The 18,589-nt window shown below is 47.8% G+C and overlaps 1 protein-coding gene and 1 pseudogene across 12 annotated transcripts; both read right to left on the bottom strand.

Annotated features, from left to right (window-relative positions):
• Positions 1-162: 162 nt before the first annotated feature.
• LOC105035296 (UDP-D-apiose/UDP-D-xylose synthase 2) lies at positions 163-17,044 on the bottom strand. Of its 12 annotated transcripts, none has more exons than XR_012134241.1 (10): positions 16,400-17,021; positions 16,027-16,119; positions 15,750-15,912; positions 2,506-2,619; positions 2,288-2,421; positions 2,096-2,197; positions 1,924-2,016; positions 1,706-1,841; positions 1,412-1,608; positions 163-756 (listed from the first exon to the last, which is right to left on the bottom strand). XR_012134241.1 is itself a non-coding variant. In XM_029261911.2 (10 exons), the coding sequence occupies exons 2-10, from the start codon at positions 16,676-16,678 to the stop codon at positions 1,493-1,495; spliced, it is 1,230 nt and encodes a 409-aa protein (XP_029117744.2). In that variant the 5' UTR covers positions 16,679-16,732; positions 16,891-17,044; the 3' UTR covers positions 817-1,492. The 12 variants fall into 12 exon arrangements, 5 of the variants coding, with proteins under 5 accessions (XP_029117744.2, XP_073099194.1, XP_029117743.2 ...); XR_012134242.1 differs by having other exon boundaries at positions 163-750; XR_003799294.2 differs by having other exon boundaries at positions 163-699.
• Positions 17,045-17,385: 341 nt separating this feature from the next.
• Positions 17,386-18,075, bottom strand: LOC105035297 (protein IRX15-LIKE-like; annotated as a pseudogene).
• Positions 18,076-18,589: the final 514 nt, after the last annotated feature.

Raw genomic sequence — 18,589 nt, 5'->3', positions numbered from 1 at the left:
TAATGATTCATTGGATCGAAGATTAAATCTCACCAACTCATGTATAAGTAGATTGGTTATGAATAATATACACTAAACTTGAAGAGATCAAACTCGCGTGCCCTCCCATGCTCCTTTCCGGGTAATTCCACTAGAACCATCGAGACCTTCTCAAACACACTCTTAACCAGAGTTGGAATCAGGCCAACCTTCTGTTAGAAAGATATTTGAGGATATATCTCTGTTGTTGCCGCTGGAAATCGGCCTGACCAATCAGAGAACATTAAATTTGTTTACAACAAAATAAGATGATGGAGAGTGGCTCCTGGAATGACCAAAGCGATGCTTACAGCATCCGTTGAGGACTTGGAAGGATCGCACCATGAGATTCAGTGACTGTTATCTCCTGGCTGATTGATTTGGATGGCTCCTGGCACCCTCCCTTCCAGTAGTCTTCGAGCCTCTCTTCCGCCCATTCCAAATGTCTCGAGCAGACGTGTTTCTTTATGGCAATCAAGCGGTTGATTCTGGCCAGTTTGGCCGTGTCTCCAAATCAGCACGTCACTTGAAATGAAGCTTTTCCGATCCCATTGGCCCAGATCTCCTTTTTGAGGCCGTAAATGGTTTCTTGCTGCTACCAAAAAGATTGAAAAAAAAGAATCCCGATATGACATTTCAGAGCGCTGCAGATGTTGCCTGCTACTTACAAAGCTCCAATACCTTCCCACACGTGTGATTTTGTAGCATTAATTTAGAGAATCAGAAACAGTTCTATAACTACAAACAAACGTTATCGGTCCCACATCATTCAAGTTTTCGCTTTAAAAAGAGACGAAATCACCACAACAAATGAAAATGCTAGATTGAAAATGAAATAGAATCCATAGAATAATTTGATTAAAATAGAAGAAACAAGCCTTAAGATAAGGAACGACCAACGAAACTGCTGCAGCATCAGTAAGACCAGCGAATACCGGTCACCCTCCAATGGTAACTCTAGATTTCCATGAAACAAATGAAAAGAGAACCTAATTACTTCCCAGTTTGCTCTATATGGCTGCTCAGTAGTGTGGCTTATCATTTTGTACACTCACCAGCACTGGATTCCAATTCTGAAAGCTTCAAAGCCAGACCGTATACCAAGTTTTTAATTGGAGTCCAAAAGGTATCTACAAGCTTTTCTAGTAAAATAACAAATAATCAAGAAAAGAAAGCTTATGAAGAGAAAAGGGCCAGCAGAAACATTCTTAACTAACAACACACGGGGTATAGCACTGATGTCGTTCACTACATAAACCATCCCTAACATCCTGCGATAGCAGATAACTATTTTTATCAACACTGAATAAATTTCAGGGTAGCAAGCCCTTGACATCATCTACTAATTAAAAAATAATAATAATAATGCGCAAATTGCTGATGTATTTCTAACCTTTGAAGACAATTGAAAGAGATCTGCAATGATGCCTTGTGGGAGTCAGCTTTTCAACATCCAATCCAAACTCTGCATGATCTAACTTGATGCAATAGGTTTTACCATTGTTCGTCTAATGGCTTGTGCATATGTCCTGTGCTGGTATGTCAAAGTTGATTCCAGCAGGTCCCACAGCAATGTCTTTGGACTCCATCCTGCGAAGACATGATTGATGATTGATCATTATTGCGACTTCATAGGAAGGACTGTCGCTAGTCTGGCAAACAACTGCAACTAGAGGTGCAGAACTACCAAGTTGTTTATTGATTATGGTCATGTCCAGAATCCGTTTATCACTGTCATCATATCCTTCACCATAGAACTCCTTGGAGCTCACATCAATGGTATGCACCTTCAACAGCGGTTCTCCTGATACCTTTGAATACACCTGTGAGAACAGGCAATAACATTCAGAAGAGGGTATGCATCTCATCCACATTGAATATCAGCAAATATTTACATCTGCATACCTCTGTCATCATTTCAGCAAGTTGCTTTACTGTAACTTCATTGTTGGGATTTCCAACATTAAAGATCTGGCCATTGGCTCGAGCAGGATTTTCCTGAGGACAAAGTAAGTTGTTTCGCTTGCTTTAACATGATAACAGAGAGGGAGATACAAAAGGGTGAAGAGCTACATACAATCATCAATAGAACAGCTTCAATGGCATCCTTGATGTACACGAAAGTTCTTTGGGATTGGCCACCATCAACAAGCTTTAAAGGTTCACGGCGTAAAAGATTCTGCGTGAACTATATTGTAAATATCCTTGATAGCATAGGGGAACTCAGTAAATTTATTTTATCCTCCAAGTGCAAAGTTAGATAATATACATTACTGAAACATGCCAACACCCTAGGAATGCCTTCACAAGGACCATCAATACCAGGAATAAAATCCATCCTTGGTCCAATCCAATTAAAAGGTCTCACAATAGTAAAATCGAGGCCATTTTCTGCACCCTCAGCTGAGGATGGTGTAAATATTGCAAGTAAATATCTGGAAAGGGATTTTACAAATGCATTTGTAGAACATCAGAGAGTAAGTCCACCATACATTAGCCTTTCAATTAGTTGCTTTGCACAAGCATAGGACCATCTCTGCTTCTCAATTGGGCCGAAGATGCATGGTGAAGCATCTTCTTTAAGTACACAAAATCTGGTTCCTATTTCAAAAGTATACAATACCGATCAGTGGTAGAAAAGATAAAAGAAGGAACAGGAAGAAACAGACTTGATTAAATGTAGCTATAGATGACATCGGGAGGCATATAGTTAATACACAATGAGAAGAAATAATAAAATTGTCCACAATCACATTATATAACAGGAAAGCACACATTCCTTTGCCAATTTAATAACACAGCAGAAAAATTGGTGATTTTTCTTTCCAAGAAAGGGAGTGGTAATTTGAAGTTTTCTTTTCCCTGCCCACATCTTCATAAGAAGATATGAAGGAAAGAAACAATAACAAAAGTCCAACTGAAATAACCTTAATCATTAAACCTCAAACACCAAAACGATTAATTTAGATGATTGAGTGATGAATGTCCTTGATAACTAAAGAAATGATGGACCCAAGCTACAGTAGTCATGGGTGGGAAATGTAGTGAGATCACCACATAAGGATAATTTCTGTGAAGATAGTTAAATATTAGGATTTGACGCCTCGAGATTCTACCTACATTGAGCCTACAGCGAGGTTCGCGGCGAAAAACGGAGTCCAACGAGATCAAGATCACCTGAAACGGAGCTCGGATGGAGGACATACGAGCTTTTGAAGTCGGCACGAGATTCGAGGCGGCGGAGGACCGTCGGCGACCGGTGGCGGACTGCAGCGGCGCGGCCGCAAGCGGCGGCGCACGGGACGCGCGACCCACGCGGGCGGGCGGCCCAGGCGCGTGCAGGGGCGCGCGGGCGCGGGCCGGCCCAGGCCCAGGCGGCCTGCTGGCCCTTTGCCCCGGTCCATCGTGGACCGGGCGGTCCACGGCTGGGCCTGTGGACCATGCGGGTGTTTCCCACGCGTTTCGCGCGGTCCACGATACTATTTCGTGGACCGATCGCGATCGGAGGGCGTGAGTTGATCTGTTTTTTGATCCGACGGTTCAGAACCTGATTTGGTTAATTAAGGACTCTTAAACCTAATCTAATTGGATTTTAACCCTTTAAAAGGGCCTGCGTGAATAAAGAGGGGGTGGATCAGTTGTGGCCATCGCCGCGGCCTGCCATGTGGAGCCTGTTGTGGAGAGTGGAGTGATGTCCGTTGTCGTGACTTGCCAGAGCATGATGGAGCCGCGTGGGATCCATTATAGGAAGTGGAGCAGAGTCGCGGCCATTACTGTGGCCTGCCAGGAAGTCTAGGCCTGTCGGCCGAAGCTCGGTTGGGGGCTTTCTGTGGACGAAGTTCAGTCTCACGCAGAATCCGACAGAAGGTCGACCGGCAATGGATGTCGGATGGTGCTGGAGAGGTTCACCCGCTAAAGGGGTTCGGCTGTTGGAGCCCGTGCGTCGTAGGAGTTCGTCCGAAATCTGTCTGCTACAGAAGTTCGGTCGGAGTCTGGTTCCCGTAGAAGTCCGGATGGGGATCATTTGTTGAGGAAGCTCGACCGAAGCCTGGCTGCAATAGAAGTCCGGAAGGAATTCGTTCACAATGGAAGCTCGGGTGGAGGCTTACAGTAGAAATCTGATGCGGGCCGCTCGTAGTAGAGATTTGAAGTAGTCCGCTTGTAGTAGTAGCTCGGAGTAGATCGCTTGTAGCAGAAGCTCGAAGTAGATCGCTTGTGATGGGGGCTCAGAGTCCAGCCCTTATAAGAATTCGAATGAGGTCTACCTGCAATGGGAGCTCAGGGCTGAAGTCCGGCTCCCGTAGGAGCTCGGACGAAGTCTACCTGCAGTAGGAGTTCGGGGAAGAAGTCCGGCTCCCATAGGAGCCCGGATGAAACCTAGAAGGCGGTCGACCGTCGTAGAAACTTGGATGGAATCCGTCCGTCATGGAGATCTGCTGTTGGAAAAGTTTGGCCACTGACGAACTGACATAGTTCCGGAAGAAATTCGGATTGGAGTCGATCGAATCCTGTCGGAAAAGATCTGGAAGGGGTCCGGAGAACAGTTGACCCTTGTAGGAGATCGGCCGATAGTAGAATCCAGAGAGCACTTGGAGCAGCCTGATGGACAACCGAAGAAGCTTATCGCTGGAGAAGCCCGGGAGATGCGGCAGGAGTTCGTCCGTCGGGGGAACCCGGTCGACACTTGTGGAAGAAGCTGTGGGAGTTTATCCGTTGGCAGAACTTGAGAATATTACGGAAGCTCGGCCGTCGGAGAGGTTCGAAAAGATGCTGCCCAAGGTTGGACGTCGGCAGAGTCCCGGGAGGATCACTCCTGGTACGAACTTCGGCTGGGGGAGATTTTATACCCAACACCAGTCCCCCTACTTCCGAGTTCGAGTTTCGAATGAAGGAAGTATAGAGAAATTTTTACAGCCGAAGTTGTCCCCTTGAATTCTGCGCGCGACCGCCCTCAGATATCCTGGCATTTAATGCGCGCATGCCGGAATCTTTTCAAATCGGGACGATCCGAAGAGACTTTTCGAAATTTTCGCTGGAGCGCAGTCCCAAGTGCCACGCCATAATGGCCCCGCCAGCAGTCAACCGTACACCATGGTGAGTGAGACACGTGGCGGGCATTGGTCGGCCTAGGGATATCCGTCGTCATGACTGTACCAGGCCCTGTTGCCTATTTAAACCCACTCCTTCCCTCCAGAGACTTTACTTCGCCTGAGAGTCCAGTCGGCGCCTTTCTTCTATTTAAGAGTTCTGCCGCCCATCGGCGCCCTTTTCGACCCTAAGCGTTCTTTGCGTCAATCCCCGCCATCTCCGTCGGCTCCCCGCCTACGTCGGGCCAATCTAGGTTGGTCCCGAAACTTCTCTTGTCATTGCTGTTGTTCCTTCCTCTTCTTGCTTTGTTTGTTCAGCTTCCGAGGGTTTATTCGCAATCTTTTCTGATCTTTCGGGATTTCATTCTTTCTTTTCTCTTGTTGCAGGCACGGACGTAGGAGTTGCCCGGGCAGCCCTCACCGTTGACGTCCCTTACGACGCCGAGCCTTCAGTCCTCCGAGCCCTTTCGAGGAGTTCTCCCGCCGGGGCTTCTGCCCCGGTGGTCCATCTCGAGAGGATGCTACGGATCGAGAGGAGGAGGAGAAGGAAAACAATGGCCTGCAAGTTCAGCGGCTGTCGAGCTGCCACTGAAGGCTCCCACAGCTTCGAAGGGGACTCAAGGGAGAATTCCTTTAACAACAGGGATTTAATAACGAAACTGGTCGGTGAGTGCGTCCTGCCTGAGAATTTTGAAGTAGTTGAACGGGGCGACACTGGTCAAGGGGGTAGAGTTGCCATCATAAGCTGTGGCGGGCTTCTTAACGTCGTCGGGGTCGAGGGACCAGAGGCGGTCGGCGCTGACGGCAGAACAATAGAACTTGTTGCGGGGGCAGTGGAAGTAGTGCATGCTGACCTCGTCGAAGTACCTAGAATGGTAATTGTCGGAGAGAACATGGTGGTGGTGCATGCCTTCGGCGTTACCGCAGCCACCGGGATACTTCCGGTTCTTCTTGATGCAGGTCATCGTTGCCGCCGCCGCCGCCCCTTGAGTTCTATCCCCCCTTTTTCCCTTAGGGTTAGGGTTTCGGCAATGGGGCGGAACGAGGCGGAGGGTGAGAGTCGATGGGTTCATCATACGTACTGGAAAATACTGCTAAGAAAGATGGAACTGGAAGGAGAAGTCGAAAGCTTGAAGCGGTCTCTAATGTATTCTTTTCAGGTCTTGTAGTATTGTTCTTCTTTCCTTGTCCTTCAGGGCTTTGTAACGTATACCTTGTTAATCAAAAATGAAAAGGAGATTTTTTGTTACCTTGTCCGCACTTTGCGTCAAATTATCGTCCGCCGAACTTCTTTTATTTATTTTTTTTCTTTATCTCGTTCGAGGTCGATGTTGTCTGAAGGTTCCTTATCGTCGCCATGTTGGCTTGCTTTTCTTGTCATCTTTCTTTTTCGGCCTTAAGGGCTTTGTAATGCATACTTAGTTAATGAAATAAAAAAAAAATTTCATTACCTCTTCTACTCATGTGTTGAGTTGTCGTTTGCCGAACTTCTTTCGATTTTTGCCTTGCTCGATATCGATCTCATTCGAAGGTACCCAATCATCGTCGTATTGACCTGTCCCTTTTGTTTATGGCCGCAAATTTGTCCGGGGCCACTCGAGTTTGACGCTTCCTTTCGGAGTTCGAGCTCGGAGGTCTGAACTTCTCGTCGCCTTGAGGAAGCCGTCTTATCCTTGGCCTGTGTTGAGAGCCCTCTTGGAGACTGGAGATTTTTGATAAGAATCCCCATCCTCGCTGAGACGAGGTCCCCTGTATCTTTGATGTAATTTATTTTTTATTTGTCGCTGGTGTAGTTCGTTGCTTTCCTTTTTAACTTCTCCTTTTTTTTTTTCTCGAGGGAGGGTTTTCCCTCTGCTCTTAGCAGGGTCGCGGAAGCGCGGAGGGGCCGTCGAGAAGATTTTCTTTTTCTTATCTGGTCTTGAATGACCGGATCTTAGTTGGCGTCAGGATGAGGTTCTCCTCCTATTCCTAACAAGGCTGTGGAGGCACATATGGACCGTTGTGAGAGCCTCTCCCCCCATCCGGTCTGAAAATAATCAGACCTTCGACTTTGCTCATGTTAGGACGAGGTTCTCCTCTTATTCCTAACATGGCTGTGGGGGCACATAAGGGCGTTGCAGAACCTCTCCCCCCATCCGGTCTAAGGAGAACTGGGCCTTCGACTTTGCTAATGTTAGGGCGAGGTTCTCCTCCTGTCCCTAACATGGCTGTGGGGGCACATAAGGGCGTTGCAGGGCCTCTCCCCCATCCGGTCTAAGGAGAACCGGACCTTCGACCTTGCTCATGTTAGGGCGAGGTTCTCCTCCTGTCCCTAACATGGCTGTGGGGGCACATAAGGGCGTTGTAGGGCCTCTCCCCCATCCGGTCTAAGGAGAATCGGGCCTTCGATCTTGCTCATGTTAGGACGAGGTTCTCTTCCTGTCCCTAACATGGCTGTGGGGGCACATAAGGGCATTGTAGGGCCTCTCCCCCATCCGGCCTAAGGAGAATCGGGCCTTCGACCTTGCTCATGTTAGGGCGAGGTTCTCCTCCTGTCCCTAACATGGCTGTGGGGGCACATAAGGGCGTTGTAGGGCCTCTCTCTCCATCCGGTCTAAGGAGAACCGGGCCTTCGATTGTGTCGAGACGAGATTCTCCTCCTGTTCCCGACACGGTTAGTTTCGATTGTCCTGTCGATATAAGCTCGTGCCAAGAGAGAAGACACGTGGATATAAAACTTTTATTTAAAGTAAAGTTATCGGTAATATATTCGTAAATTTTTCGAGCTCTATGGTCGCGGGAGGTCCGCTCCTCCGAGTTCTCTGAGGTAGTAAGTTCCGGGCCGGACTACCTCCTTGACTTCGTACGGACCTTCCCAGTTTGGAGCAAGTTTCTCTTGATCCTGAAGTTGCGAGATACCAGCTCGTCGAAGCACTAGGTCTCCTACTCTAAAGACTTTATTTTTGACCGGGAGTTTAGTAGCGGGCGACTTTCTGTCTGTAAGCTGTCATCCGAACTTGAGCTGCCTCCCATGCTTCGTAGTTTCGCTGACTTGTCCCACTACTAGTTGGGAGTCACTATAAATTTGAAGCCGATCTACTCCTAATTCTTTGGCGATCCTCAATCCTGCGATCAGAGCTTCATATTCGCTCCATTATTCATTGCGGAAATTCGAAGCCAGCGCGTACTCCGCGACGATCCCCTCAGACTGATCAAGATCAGGCCCGCGCCTGCACCCGACATGTTGGAGGATCCGTCCATATAAAGGGCCCAAAACAATCAGGGAGGTGTGTTTCTTCTTCAGAAGAGTTCGGTCGGGACTTCAGGCCGTCAGTTTCACCTTGTTCAGGTTCGCCTTCTCTGGGATAGTGCATTCCACTATAAAGTCTGCCAATATCTGGGCTTTTACTGTCGGCCGAGGTTGATAGTTGATGTCGAATTCTGTGAGCTCGATCGCCATTTCGCTATCCTCCGGAAGCATCCGCCCGGTGTAGAATCGCCTTAATCGGTTGGTCGGTGAGTAACGTTACGATGTGCCCTTGAAAGTAAGGTTGGAGCTTCCGGGCTGCAATCAATAGGGCGTAAGTTAGTTTTTCTAATTTAGTATACCTGGTTTCGGCGTCTCTCAACGCGCGACTGATGTAGTAGATCGGTCGTTGAATTTTTGTTTCTTCCTTAACAAGAACTGCTGCGAGAGCCATAGGGGAGACTGCCAAGTACAAGAACAACTCCTCCCCGGGCTCGGGCTTCGCCAATAGCGGAGGCGAATCGAGGTAGTTTTTAGTTCTTCGAATGCCTGTTGACATTCAGTGGTCCAACAGAAGTTCTTCGACTGCTTGAGGGTTTAGAAGAAGGGTAAGCACCATTCGGCCGACCTCGCAACGAAGCGATTCAGGGCTGCCACCCTCCCTGTAAGGCGCTGAACTTCTTTTATCGACTTCGGGGTGGCCACCTCCTGGATGGCATGAATCTTCTCCGGATTGGCTTCAATTTCGCGCCCCGATACCATGAAACCCAGGAATTTCTCCGAGGTCACTCCGAAAGCACACTTACTTGGGTTCAGCTTCATCTTATATTTCCGGAGGGCGCCGAAGGTCTCCTCGAGTCGGCGACGTGGTTCGTTGAGGATTTACTTTTCACGAGCATGTCGTCCACGTAGACCTCCATGTTGCGGCCGATCTGCTCTTTGAAGATTTGGTTCACCGGCCGCTGATAGGTCGCACCTGCATTTTTTAGGCCGAAAGGCATGACCGTGTAACAGTAAAGACACGGTTAGTATGAAAGCAGTCTTTTTTTCATCTTCTGGTGCCATTCTGATTTGATTATAGCCGAAAAATGCATCCATGAAGGTGAGAAGCTCATGGCCCGAGGTTGCATCCACCAGTTGATCAATTCTGGACAGAGGGTAGCTGTCCTTTGGACAGGCTTTATTCAACTTTTTAAAGTCTATACACATCCTCCACTTGCCGTTTGCCTTTTTGACGAGGATCACGTTGGAAATCCAGTCAGGATAGTTGACTTCTCTAATGAATCAGGCCTTCAGGAGTTTATCCACTTCCTCGGCTATCGCCTTTTGCCTTTCCAGTGCATGACCTCAGTTTTTTTTTTCGTCGGCCGATGCTTTGGATCAACGGCCAGACGATGTTCCATGACCTCTGTGTCGATCCCCGGCATGTCCGTCGGAACCCAAGCGAAAACATCCGCATTCTTTTGTAGGAAATCAATGAGCTGCGCCCGTACCCTTCCCCCAGGTTGGAGCCGATCTTCACCACATGCCCTTTATTCCCATCATTCAAAGGAATCGAAACAAGATCTTCAATTGGCCCGCCCTTTCCTCAGTGAGGTCGTCGCGAGCGTCCAATCCATCAACCGGACAGAAGTCAGATCGGTCACTTCTTTGCAAGGCTATGCTGTAGCAGTGTCTCGCCAAGGCTTGATCTCCTCTGACCTCTCCAACCCCTGACCCGTAGAAAATTCAACTTTAAATGGTAGGTTGACACCACAGCTCGGAGGGCTTAAGGCCGGGCCAGCGAGTATTGCGTTATAGGCGGACGGGCCTTTACCACCAGAAAGTCCACTCGCACCCTGGATTGTTTCGAAAATCGACCTGCAACCACAGTCAGGGTTATCATTCCTTCCACGGGCATGGCATCACCCGTGAACCCTACCAGTGGAAGTTCACCGGTCCTAAATGATCATCCGGAATGGAATTTTCGAGAATGTATCGTAGAACAAAATGTCGGCCGAACTTCCACTGTCGACAAGAATGCGGCGCACATCGTAATTAGCTATATTTAAAGAAACTACAACCGCATCGTTATGAGAAATTGAACTCCCCGAGCATCTTCCTCAGTAAAGATTATGGATTCCTCGATCCTTTGTCGCTTGGGAGGTCCGGCCAATATACCGGTTGTTCCCCATCGGGATTCCCTGAGATGGTGTTGGTAAAACCGGTCGTAGGCCGATTATCGGATTGCTCCATGCCGACTGCCGTCGCCGAGGAAGAGGAGCCTGAAAATCGGAGATGAGGCCGGGGCTTGCAGAGCTCGCTGAGATCTGGCCGTGGAGGCCGTTGATCGCCTGGTGGATGCCCTTCGGGAGGCATAGGGGAGATCAGGCAGGCAACCGAAGGAGGAGATGTCGGAGAAGATGACCGGAGGTGTCCCATTGAGCGCTCCTTTAAGAACAAAGGTACTGCGAAGACACAGTCCCCTTCCTCTAGCGCAATCCTGTTGATGCAAAAATTCGCTGGCGTCGGAGAAGCTGGAGTCGAGGGAGTCGCGGTCGCCGTCGGGACCTGCAAAGGAAGTCTAAACCGGAGTTGGGGGTGCTCTGGCAAGATCCTCCGATGCTCAAGTCAGTTCTCTGCCTCAACAAGAATGGAGTGCTCGAACGAAAATTTTAGCAAGTTTTTAGATAAAGATTAGAGCTTAAAGAATAACATATCTGGGGTTCCCCTTTTTATAAGAGGAGGGTGTAACAGATTGACAGCGACGTCTGTAACCACCTGGTAGTGGGCCGTTCGGGGCCATGAGGAGTTTGTTACAGAGAGTAGTGGAGTGGAGTTGTGGCCATCACCGCGGCCTGCCACGTGGAGCCTGTTGTGGAGAGTGGAGTGATGTCCATTATCGTGACTTGCCAGAGCATGATGGAGCCGCGTGGGATCCGTTATAGGAAGTGGAGCAGAGTCGCGGCCATTACTGTGGCCTGCCAGGGAGTCCAGGCCTGTCGGCCAAAGCTCGGTTGGGGGCTTTCTGTGGACGAAGTTCAGTCTCACGCAGAATCCGACAGAAGGTCGACCGACAGTGGATGTCGGATGGCGCTGGAGAGGTTCACCCACTGGAGGGGTTCGGCTGTTGGAGCCCGTGCGTCGTAGGAGTTCGTCCGGAATCTGTCCGCTACAGAAGTTCGGTCGGAGTCTGGTTCCCGTAGAAGTCCGGATGGGGATCATTTATTGAGGAAGCTCGGCCGAAGCCTGCCTGCAATAGAAGTCCGGAAGGAATTCGTTCACAATGGAAGCTCGGGTGGAGGCTTACAGTAGAAATCCGACGTGGGCCGCTCGTAGTAGAGATTTGAAGTAGTCTAGCTCGGAGTAGATCGGTTGTAGCAGAAGCTCGGAGTAGATCGCTTGTGGTGGGGGCTCGGAGTCCGGCCCTTGTAAGAATTCGAATGAGATCTATCTGCAATGGGAGCTCAGGGCTGAAGTCCGGCTCCCGTGGGAGCTCGGACGAAGTCTACCTGCAGTAGGAGTTCGAGGAAGAAGTCCGACTCCCGTAGGAGCCCGGATGAAACTCAGAAGGCGGTCGACCGCCGTAGAAACTTGGATGGAGTCCGTCCGTCGTGGAGATCTGCTGTTGGAAAAGTTCGGCCACTGACGAACTGACGTAGTTCCAGAAGAAATTTGGATTGGAGTCGATCGAATCCTGTCGGAAAAGATCTGAAGGGATCCGCAGAACGGTTGACCCTTGTAAGAGATCGGCCGATAGTAGAATCCAGAGAGCACTTGGAGCAGCCTGATGGACAACCGAAGAAGCTTATCGCTGGAGAAGCCCGGAAGATGCGGCAGGAGTTCGTCCGTCGGGGAACCCGATCAACATTGTGGAAGAAGCTGTGGGAGTTTATCCGTCGGCAGAACTTGAGAATATTGCGAAAGCTCGACCGTCGGAGAGGTTCGGAAAGATGCCGCCCAAGGTTGGACGTCGGCAGAGTCCCGGGAGGATCACTCCTGGTACGAACTTCGGCGAGGGGGGAGATTTTATACCCAACAAGAGGCATTGGGACGTTCAGCTGGAGGACACATGACGATGCAGTGAGGAGATTGGGGGAAGTCCGATACATACCTGATTTCAGACAGAATCTTATCTCACTTAGCAGACTGTATTCGAGAGGCTACAGGACGGTAGCTGGTGGAGAAATCCTGAGGGTGTTACGCGGCGATAGGATTGTGCTGGAGGGGAAGAAGGGGAGTAGAGGACATTATTACCTGGCAGGGAGCCCAGTGTGAGGTGGAGCTTTAGGAGCCAGGCGGAGCCCAGAGCGAGGTGGAGCTCCAGGAGGCAGATCGGGCACGAGACAGGAGACTCGGGAGGACGAAAGGCGACGTTGCAAGATGAGATTCCTATTGCCGCAGGATGATGCCCCGAGCAGGTCTCAGGTCAGGAGGAGCACAGCATACGACGAAGATGGGATCGAGCAGCCTGGCTCGACTCCCATGTTTGCCCATCCATGATCAGCAGCGATTGCCTCAGGGCATGGGGGCGAGGAAATCCAGAAGCTCTCAAAGTTTGGAAGAAACCGAATATCGAGTCGAGGTGAAGATTGTTAGGATTTGATGCCTCGAGATTCAGCCTACATTGAGCCTACAGCGAGGTTCGCGGCGAAAAACGGAGTCCAACGAGATCAGATCACCTGAAACGGAGCTCGAACGGAGGACATACGAGCTTTTAAAGTCGGCACGAGATTCGAGGTGGGACCACCGGCGACCGGCAGTGGGTGGCAGCGGCACGCAAGACGCGGACCCAGGCCCGCGTGAGACGCGCGACCCACGCGGCGGGCGGCCCAGGGCGCGGCCCAGGCGGGCGCCGGCCCAGGCCGCGCAGGCCCACGCGCGGGCGCGGGCCGGCCCAGGCCCACGCGGCCTGCTGGACCTTTGCCCCGGTCCACCGTGGATCGGGCGGTCCACGCTGGACCTGTGGACCCGCGGGCGTTTCCCACACTTTCGCGTGGTCCACGTACTATTCCGTGGACCGTCGCGATCGGAGGACGTGGGTTGATCTGTTTTTTGATCCGATGGTTCAGAACCTGATTTGGGTTGATAAGGACTCTTAAACCTAATCTAATTGGGTTTTAACCCTTTAAAAGGGCCTGCGTGAAATAGAGAGGGGGTGGATCGATTTTTCACGCCGTACGAGCCGTACGGAACCCGAGAGAAGAGAGAGTGGAAGCGTTGCTGTGAGAGAAGGAGCAGAGCTCCTGGACAGCGGTCGCCAAGCACTTCAGGAGTTCAGGGGTCTTCCAAGAGAGAGAGCTTTTGTGAGGGGAACTTCTAGTGAGAGAAATTGGGTGTACAAGGGTTGAGGGTAAGGTCTCCTCTTGTAAAATTTTCTTTTTCATAGTGAAGTTTGCATGCCCGTGAAGGCGAGCCCTTTTGTGGCTGATCCACGTATTTTGATTGTTTTTCTTTTTTTTTGTTTCTTCTTTCTTCCTGCTGCATCGCGTGGTACTGAAAGGATCTTGGGAGATGGTGTCCTGACCAGACATCTACCCAACATTAAAATGGCACAAGAAACAAAAATGGGAGCACAAGCATGAGGACTTTCAAGTGATGAAAGTTTTTACAACTCATGGGAAGAGGTTAACAATTATTAAAATTTCATATATTCAAAATATTTATCTAAAGAATTCAACAAACATGATGTAGTATGGTGAAAAATTGTAGAATCAAGATTGATTAATTATACTAAATAAAGAACCACCTTCGAGAACATCCACAGGTACCACTCATTGATGTAGGTTTAAAGAAAAGTGCAGGTCAATTAACTATTCAAAATCACGCTAGTTCTTCAGTTATTCAGTTATTTTTTTCCCCTGACAGTGTCATAATATGCTCCGTGTATATTTTTTAGGTTTCCGTTCTTATCTTTCTGCATTGTCTAGGTGTACCACCAAGGGATCCAAGTAAATGAAAAAACAAGAAAAAAGAGGAAAAGTTGACAAAAAAATTCATCCTTTCATCATCATGGCAGAGGATATCATTTAATTGAGCATCAATTCCATCACAAGCAAAAGAAAAGGACCACATGCATCTTATACAAACCTTTAATGGAAGCCTTGAATTTCTAAAAGAGTGCGTTTGATTCAAAGATTCTCGAAACTATAATAATAGGTATCACATTCATGGATAATAATTTAAAATATTTCAAATAGAAATGGAAGCAACTATTTCACCATCAAGCTTATGCTTTTCACCTCCAACCTGATCTCATTGTTCTTAGACACCCATGCGTCCATTCATAGTATTAACCATGTGACACACTTTTCAATTAAATCAGTCTGGCAATATTATCACAAGAATTTGTTAGCATGTCACAAATGAATATTTCAAGAATTATTACTCACCTCTATTAACTAGTTTTTGAATTGTTCTCTCGCTCTCTCACGGTCTAAAATCAGCCCCCCTTTTTCTTTTGCAAATCAGTCTACTCACAGGTCCTGATATTGCAAGGATGACAATAAGCTTAATTCCTTTGATCCAACCATGTATCTATCATCCACTTACATAATGTTAAGTCCGGAGAGTCCACATCCATCCACCAAGTTTGATTTCACTTATGCTAAAGCTTCGAATGATCTTGATTCCACCTTTCATTTCTCTTGTGTGGATCCTCACAGAGCTATGATAGTTGCTACATGCACCGCACATGGCCAAATGTCAACCTCTTCAGTCCGTAGATTTACCATAGTGCATGTCAAACAGGAACTAAAAGGGTCAGCAATAAAGTACTTTATCGTGATAGTTGTCTAATCTGATCTTATAAATCCTCACCATATTGCCAAACTATGAAATACAACTTGTTGCGCTGAGACTCCCATTAATTTGATGTTCCTATATACCATCTATGAACTAACAGGCTTACAAAGTCTCCAGCCCTTTGTTCTTATCCAGTTGCACTTTGACCTTTTGTTTACATATAAAAATTTATTTCCTAAAAAGAGAAAACAACACTTCTAGAGGCTTTGAAGGTCAAGTATCATTTTAAAAAATAAAAATAAAAATAATCAGATGTATAAGAATGCTGGCAACAATTTTTGTTAACTCCATCTGACCATATTTTTCCCCCTCTGCAGTCTTATGTTGAACATCTCCATAAAGTTGCTAACCAATTCAATATGATCGTTATACATTTTGTTCTACATCATAAATTCATTTCATTGACCTCAGATCTAGTTCTGATGTTACATCCAGCATCAGATCTTTCTTACTCTGGCCCCACAAATCCCAGTTTTAGATTTATAGCAAAAATGTGAGGACGCCAGTACCGAACTTGGAAGCAAAAGAACTGCTAAATAATGGAGTCTGAATTGTCCCCAAACCTTGTTCCTTCTCCCTCTTAATATTTGGCTTGAAATATTAAATAATATAAATATATGTTCGCTAAGTCTCACCCGCTTTTTGAATTTGTAGGATGTAGAAGAAATGGGATACAGGTCGTAACAGCACCTGCCGTAAAGGATGATCCTTTGGGAGGAAGCTTCCAATCGTTTTTCCATATACTTCACACGTGGAGAAGTGAATGAGGCGCTTAGTGTTCTCTGAGCAGTACTTAACCTGGGCCACGACAACCAAAACCATCATCCATCCAAAATCAAGGTGATGCAAGGGAAGGAGAGCGAGAAACCAATCAAATCAGGTGGGAGGATTCTTGAAGCCTCAAAAACTTACCACCGGAAAGGCATCAACGAAATTACTATATATGGTGTCCAGAGGACGAGTATTATAATCTGCCGGAGTGCAGATTGCCGCCAAGTTGATCGTCTGTCAAAGGATAAAGTTTCATGTTCAACACTTTTCTTAATGAAACCTAGAAAGAATTACCCAAAAAAAGAGCTGGAAATGCAGATCTAAAGAAGAATTCACGAGGATCAGGAAACGAGCCGTCCCTAGAAGAAGGAAACAATCCCTTATTCTAGAAAGAAAGAAAGGAAGAGGGAAGGTGGGATCTATCTAGGTTGCATAGCTGGGAGAAAGGCGAAGGAAGGGATCCAAAGGTTGAAGAAGAGGGTGATCGTAATGGGTTTGGAGAACGATCATGGACCAGTTCGGACATCTTGATGAGGCCTTCGAGCCTGGAGTCGTGCTTGATGTTGAGACGGTGGAACTGGATCCGGCCGGCCCAGGGGTGCGCGCCGCCTTGCCCCGGTGGTGGCTCAAGGAGGTGCTTGATCTTGTCGCTGTATACGTCCACCGCCAGCACCGTATGGGGAGTCTCTGCCATCAGCTTATCGCAGAGGTGGGACCCGATGAAGCCCCCAGCCCCGATAATGCAGATCTTCATCGGCTCGATGGGGTTCCCGTCCAGATCGACCCTCGCCATCTCTACTTAGATGCAGCTTTCCGACCTCCACGCCTTCCTTTTGTATCTCTCGATCTGCGATGCTCCAAGAAAAGAAACAAAAAGACAAAAAAATTCAAGAAGAATGACGACAACTGAAGGAGAAGAAGAAAGGGGTCGGGATCTGGAAACGGATCGGGAGAATAAGATGAGGAATGACGCGTCTCTCTCTCTCTCTCTCTCGCCTCGCCTACCGATGCGGGTCGGATAACGGAAAGGAGCGGGCGGAGACCTCCTGCGTGCTCCGCAAAGAGGCGGTGGTGGGCGATTGGGGCTCATTTAATACCATCCCCACTCCCAAGCAAGCGAGCTCCGACGATTCATTCCACTGACACAACTTACAATATTTCTGAATTTTAAAAATTATATTAAGTTTATTTTTTTCTTCTCTTTCATCGGATGTTCGCGCTAGGATGAGCCATCCGACTTTTTGGGTCAATCCCTTTTTTTCCATTACGAGCACCAGAAATTGACCTATCCCTAGATTAGCCGCATAATTTAACGCAGGTCAGGACGGTTGCTGGTGGTAAATAAAAAAAAAAAATAAATTATAAAAATTCTTTGAGATTAGATTGTTATATCCAATAACTTGAAAATTATACGTTTACCTCTGTGTTGTTTATTTTTATTTAATACTTTAATTTATGATTTAACACATGATAGTCAAACTATCAGACCTAAATACTATATTAAAAAAAATTAAAATGATGAAAATGACCTTGAGGTGGTTGCTGAGATTTTCCCCTAATGCTGGCGACAAGGTGCTCTTCATAGAGAAAATCCTCGTTGCACACCCACTCTACCTAGTGCTCATAGTCATGGACCAGTATGTTGGTGGGCCTTGGGCTAGCAGAGCAGGTCGTGACCATTGCCATGAAGTGGGTGGACTTCGGCCCAAGGTGGTGTGGGCATACTTATGGGACCTGTCGACAAGGACGATGTCCAAGGAATGTTGTAGAGAGCATTAGGAGGTCATTCAGGGCAAGATAACAGTCAGAAATGAGAGGTTCTGGATGGGCCGACAGTCCTTCCGACGGCCACGACGGGCGGCAATTAAGAGATCAGGCATCTCCCGTACCTTGGTGATGTAGGCAATATCATAGGCCTCAAGGCCTGCGAGGCGGCCTTCAAATGAGTGATGTAGTACTCATTCTTATTGAGGTAGACAGTACACCATCGTGGTTGAGGGTGCACTACAGAGGCATCTCATGGCTAAGGCCGAATATGTGGAAGTTTTAGGGGGCATGCTAATGGAGCACGATGGTGATGGTGTGGAGGTCGGTGTTGCCCATCTTACCATTAGAGTTGGAAGCAGCAGCGTAGTTGACAAGGAACTCAAAGATAGGGTTGGGAAGACGTGGTTGGGAAGATGATGGTTGTAGTGGAAGAAAGAAGAGGCACGATCAGATTGGGTAGCAGAGGAGGGGAGGTTGGGGTCCAGGCAGCGGTGGTGGTGAGAAGGGGAGGAAGGTGGTGAAGGGAAGAGAGGGAGAGGTGGAGGGAAGAAGTTCTTGTAAGAAAAGAAGAGGAGAAAGAAGAATAGTTGGTGTCAAGAGGAGAAGAAATGCAGAGGATACTTTCATCTTTTCACATTATGCAAATAACTTAACTGACACTTAGGTGTAAGTGTATATTTTTCAAATTACTAGGTATAAATAGAATAATAAAAAACCTCAAGGGGTTTATTATAATTTATCTAAAATAATGCACTACAGGCTCATATGAGTGGGCACTGACAGCCATGTATGTGAGTGCACATCAAGATCATATCATGTTTAGACAACTAATAGCGTAGCTAACCTCCTCCCCATCCTTCATAACCCAGGGATCATGGTTTCTGACCAATGAACCACTAGATTTTGTCAAAAAGGGGCCTTTGTTGGTTCCTCGATT

Source organism: Elaeis guineensis, chromosome 9 (genome assembly GCF_000442705.2).
Source record: "Elaeis guineensis isolate ETL-2024a chromosome 9, EG11, whole genome shotgun sequence".
NCBI lineage: Eukaryota > Viridiplantae > Streptophyta > Magnoliopsida > Arecales > Arecaceae > Elaeis > Elaeis guineensis.
Note: the sequence above shows the minus strand (reverse complement) of the source record. Positions and strands in the feature narration are given on the sequence as shown.